Source organism: Etheostoma spectabile, chromosome 9, assembly GCF_008692095.1.
Source record: "Etheostoma spectabile isolate EspeVRDwgs_2016 chromosome 9, UIUC_Espe_1.0, whole genome shotgun sequence".
In the NCBI taxonomy this organism is placed as follows: domain Eukaryota; kingdom Metazoa; phylum Chordata; class Actinopteri; order Perciformes; family Percidae; genus Etheostoma; species Etheostoma spectabile.
Window position 1 is genome coordinate 37,422,473 of NC_045741.1, and position 5,152 is coordinate 37,427,624.

A 5,152-nucleotide genomic window follows, 5' to 3' on the forward strand; every position below is an offset into this window, starting at 1 on the left:
GCCTTGCTATTGGTTCTCAAGGGGATTCGGTTCTAAGAAGGTCTCCCCACTCCGTGATAAGGGCATGAAATGGCACTGAGGGGCTAATGAGACTCAGTGGGGGAGGTTAAGCAGCAAATTCCACATGGCACACATGGTGTGTCTGTGTCAGAGCCAAGGGAATGTCGAGGCTGTATTGCATTATCCTGCATAACGCTCACACTAAAGCACAAAGGCACATTATTTTTTTATTAAGCGCTATTGCTCAGTGTATACAAACCAGTCAGCGTGCAAATACCTGACTGACCATGTTTCCCCTCTATTTTCCCCTGTCCAGGTGACCGTGTTCGTCAGACCGAGAACCGTGCAACTCGCTGCAAGGTGGAGCGCCTGCAGTTGTTGATGCAGCAGAAGCGTCTGCGCAGGAAGGCCAGACGGGACCATCGCGCTCCCTATCAGTGGCTGCCCAACCGGAAGGCCGGGCGCAGCAACAGCAACAGCAGCATGTCCAGCGAGGGCTCCATGGACCTGGACTTTGACGACTCGGTGTGGAAGCCCGACGTTAAGGCAGACTTGAAGTCTGAGTTCGTCATGGCCTGAAGCGCCTGATCCCACACGCTGGGGAATAGATTCAGAGATGTGCAAAGCATCGCTCGGGATTTACTTTAGAGATATACATTTGAGGGAGTGGATTGGCAGGAGGTGACACAGAACTGTGCAAAGGTGTCTTGTGCAAAGAGGAAATCAGAGTTGTCCTTGTGGCTGGCATCCGTCACACAAAAATCATAAAGCTCCCTGCAGACTTTAATCCCATCCGGTCCTTCACAGTTGACCTTGTGAAAAATAGCAACAATAGCAAGAGAACTTTCTTTTGATGCTTGGATCTGGACAGGCAACAACCGGACTTAATAGTGTACAAGACTTTTAACGGTGCGGTTACAGAGACCATACCTGAACTTGAACATAGCAGAATTAAATTGGTGGTGGCGGCGGTGGTGGTGGTGGTGGTATTTTCAGATGATATTTTTTTTTTCTAAGATTCTTTTTTTAAAGGGCACTCTGGACAGCAATGAAGAGATCCACACTGGACTTATCAACAGGACAGGAGCACGGGAGGCCTCGGTGTTTCCTATTCACATGAATGGCAGAACTGCCGAACTATGGATTATTATTCCAACGGGCATTCTTATCGATCTCAAAGCTCACCAACCAGAGTCTAGTTTTTACCTGTTGCGGGGTGGTTAAACCTTCTTTTTTTTCATTTTGAAACATATTATTATATTTTCTAAACAAAAAATATGTAGCATTGTTCACAAAGCATTCAGGTTTTCATATAACAGTTCAAAGTAGTTGTTGATTTGCACATTTTCTTGATTTGTAACAGCTGGTCAAAGTGTGCAAGAAGAAGGAGGAGGAGTTGGGGCCTGAAATGGACTAGAAAATGAAAATGGAAGTATTGATATCAACCTCAGTGACATAGGGTATTGATAGGAATGATCAATGAGTACACAAAATGAACTAATATGAACAGAAAGTGCTTTAGAGGATTTTAAAATCTTTAAAATGTATATGGAAAAACAAATCTATTTTTTATCTCTCTTCCTATCTGCTGTTTTCAAAAAACAGCAGCCCTCTGTGGCTTCATTCAAGTCAGTGACTACCAACAAAACATGTACATCCATTCAATCATTCATTAGCCCATTCATGAATTATAGTCGTCTAGCCACAACAGATGATACAGAAAGATAAATTTCATCCAGCCCGCCTCATGTCTTTCAGACCTGAATGGACTTGTGGAGGGTTCGTATTAGTTTGTGTACATAAATGTGACAATTGGCAAAGGTTTATAAGGGTGTGTGGTATGTTTGACATTAGCGTAACTTGATTTAGAAGACCCCATGTTTTTGTCCAAGTTGTTTTCTCCCAGATAACCCCACTGTTTCTTAAAAATCCTGAAGATCAGCTGCAGTGAATGCATGGGTCACTACTTTATATCCCAACAGGATAAAACATAGAAATTCTAAGTTGGTATTTACCTACAAGTCCTCATAATAATTACACTTTTTTTTTTATTGGCAAAAGAGGGAGAAGTGGGATCTGTAGCCAGCATCATTATCTAGTGCCTCCACCAGTACATCCGTTGACATATCAGGTTAGGCCTTTCACAGTTTTGCTGCTACACGTGGGCACTTCAAATGGGAGAAGGAAAACAAAGCGGGAGGGAAAAAGTGACTTTTTCTTTGCATGCAGAAGTGTGAATTACACTGATCTTTTTTTTTTTCTATTGATGGAAGAAAAAAAATAAAATAAGAAACTGGTGCTGTGGGAATGAAGGTTACCAACATGCATGAATTTGTGAAGAAAATAAACAATGCTGCTTTTGTTGGTTAGGTTTTTTTGTAATTTCTTTTGTTTTTTCAATGTTAGAACAACGGTGTCCTGCTAATGTATTACGACGCAGAACCAAAACAGATGAAGTTAAGTGTGGACTCGCGTCTTGCTCAGCACTGAACATTCCTGTTGTGTAACAATGAAGATGATGATGGGCAAAGAGCAACTGACTCTCTCTATGCTCCCCCAGCGCTGGTCCCCCCCCCCACCTTAGGACCCAGACAGTCCTCCATTAAACACCTCCCCTCCTCCCAGCCTGAACGCCAACCCAGGCTCATGTGGACAAACTCTGGCAGGGAACCAACAGACCAGCGGATTACAGTACTGTCCGTCAAGCGTCTGGTCTGTCTCTTTATCTGTCTGTCTGTCTGACCGGTCGAACCACCCTACCACAATTGCACTCCCAGAGATTGCAGTGAGAGATTACCTTTTTTTGGTGAACCTCATCTTTTTTTTAAGTGGCCTTACCTTTCACTAAAAAAACGAGACACTTGGGGACAATGGGGACGGGAAATGTTTTTTTTTCTTTTTGGGATTTTTGAAACTTTCTGTGTTGCATCGTTGTCGGACTTGTTGTCATCAAGGCGCCATTTTTTGTCACTGGGGACACTGGGCATCTGTTGTTTAGTGCTTTTAGCTGGTGGAGTCTCTAATATGTCAAGGCTTCTGTGCCTTAAAAATGTTGCCCTTGCTGTGTCAGTGTAAGATTTAAGCTTGTTTTCATTGGTTGATACACAGGACTGTAGTATTCGCAGCCATGAGAGTCGTAAATTTTAGGGGTGAAGCTTGTTTGAGTGAATCCGATACTATTCAAAAGTTAGCGCTGTTCCTCAAACACTGTCTTTGTCCCATTTCTTCATTGTGTTGCCATGCTTGTTGGTCTCCGTTGTCCGCACCTCACATCCCTTTTTACACAGTTCTCCCACCAACAAGCTGCAAAAAGCTACTAATCTGTGTTAACTTATGTTAACTGAGGAAGTTTAAATCGCAGTACTTAGACGGCGAGAAACAGCCTGAATAAGAAAGGTCCTCTGAGGACTCCAGACTACATGCACTTCCTGTTTCCTTGGATACAACATTATTAGAGGACAATTTATTCCCTGCCCCTCCCAAATTTTTATTTAATTTTGTTTTGTATATGTATGAACTATACTCTGTGTGTGCCTCACGTCTGTGTGAAACTCAAAAAGATGAAACAAAACAAAAAAGACAAAAGCATTACAGAGAGGATAAAAAACAGTATGTTGGTGGAATTTCTGATCACATCATTTACGTTGCCTGTTCTTTCTTGTAGCCAACTATTGAAAATAACAGGATTCAAGAATACAATTTACAATGTTCTAGCTCTAGACCGGTGTAGCACATGTGTGACTGTATTAATTTATGAAACCAAAATGGTAACTGTGAATTATGTATTTCTTTGTGCATTTTTTTGTTTGTTTGTTTTTTTAAGCGGGGGAGAAGGTTGTCGGGACATAGCAGCAGCTGATGCTCGTGTCCGAACTTTTGGTTTTTTTGGTGGAATATAATGGAAACAGAACATGTTTCCAAAAAAAGAAAAAAAAGAAAAAAAAATGTTTAAAAAAAGTTAAAAAATATATGAATATATTTTTTTTTTCTTAAGCAATACATTTCAGTGTGACTTGTGATAGAACATTTTCTTTTTTTAGGTAATAAATAAAAAACAAAATGAGTACGTCAGCTTGTCTCCATGAGTATTCATTACTAGCCCGTTCAATAATCAATCATTGAGTGAAAGCTGCTATTCATTCTAATATTTCATGTGAGAATCTATTTCCTGAAGTAACATTATATGAGTGGCACATGGAAACTAGAGAAGCTTGGAAGTGCATTGATTAAATAACGCCTTACTCTTTATCAAAAGCTAAGGTACTTGATGATTGGACTGAACCATCTCAGCCGGATGAGGGGTTGACACGGCCTTTATGGATTACTCTGGGTCTTCAGGCTAGAGGTCCAAAGGGTCTGGGGGCTCAATGGACAAAGGAAAGTCAAAGAGCTCAGTCAATGTTGAGTCCAGTCACATATATTTCTCTATATTTTCCTACACAATACATCTGCCCGGAAAACTGACTTTCAGGTGCAGCTTTCAACCAACAGTAGTTTAGTCGACCTGCAAAATGTTGCTAAAAAGAAGGAGGAACCAAGGGTGTGTGTGAGTGTGTGTGTAGCCCGGCTCAAGATGAGACAGTATGGAAGTTGAGTGACAGATTGGAGAAGGAGAAAGAGCCGTACCTCATGTGTAGCCTCACTTCCTGACACATGTCCTCACAGCAAACGGTGTTTTTGAAGCAGCACTTGTAGCTTCCCACTTTTTTAAACCAGCGAGGCTGAGAACAAAGCAATGACTATTTGAAGGAGGATTAAACATCAAAGAGCAAAGCAACTGTATGTCACAGCATGGCGGAGGCGGGGCCCCAATCACAGGGCACACTCACTGTGAGAAGCTGCAACATAGCAAGACAACAGATAGACAAACGCTGCTGCCCTTCACAGTCCTAGATAGGCCGACCTATTACGCGTCTCTCCACTAGCATCCATGCTTTTACAAGGATTTGTTCAAATTTCTGGTAATTCGACATCAAAATGTCGACAGGCCGTTTAACTTGACTTGTTTACACCTCCGTTCTGATAATGGCCAAGGACTAGACACGTGTCCCTTGGCCTTATTTTTCAATCCCGGCCACCTTTCCTCTTTCTGCAGAGATGATTATGGTAATGAAAGCTTCCCACACGGTGGCCTTCTGCACATAAGCAAACA

The 5,152-nt window shown here is 42.0% G+C and overlaps 1 protein-coding gene across 1 annotated transcript in view; it reads left to right on the top strand.

Annotated features, from left to right (window-relative positions):
• midn (midnolin) overlaps positions 1 to 3,918 on the top strand; it is a 26,343-nt gene extending 22,425 nt beyond the window's left edge. Inside the window, exon 8 of the mRNA XM_032525134.1 lies at positions 317 to 3,918. Within this exon, the coding sequence (XP_032381025.1) occupies positions 317 to 579 (263 nt within the window). The 3' untranslated portion in view covers positions 580 to 3,918. The remainder of the gene's footprint in view (positions 1 to 316) is intronic.
• Positions 3,919 to 5,152: the final 1,234 nt, after the last annotated feature.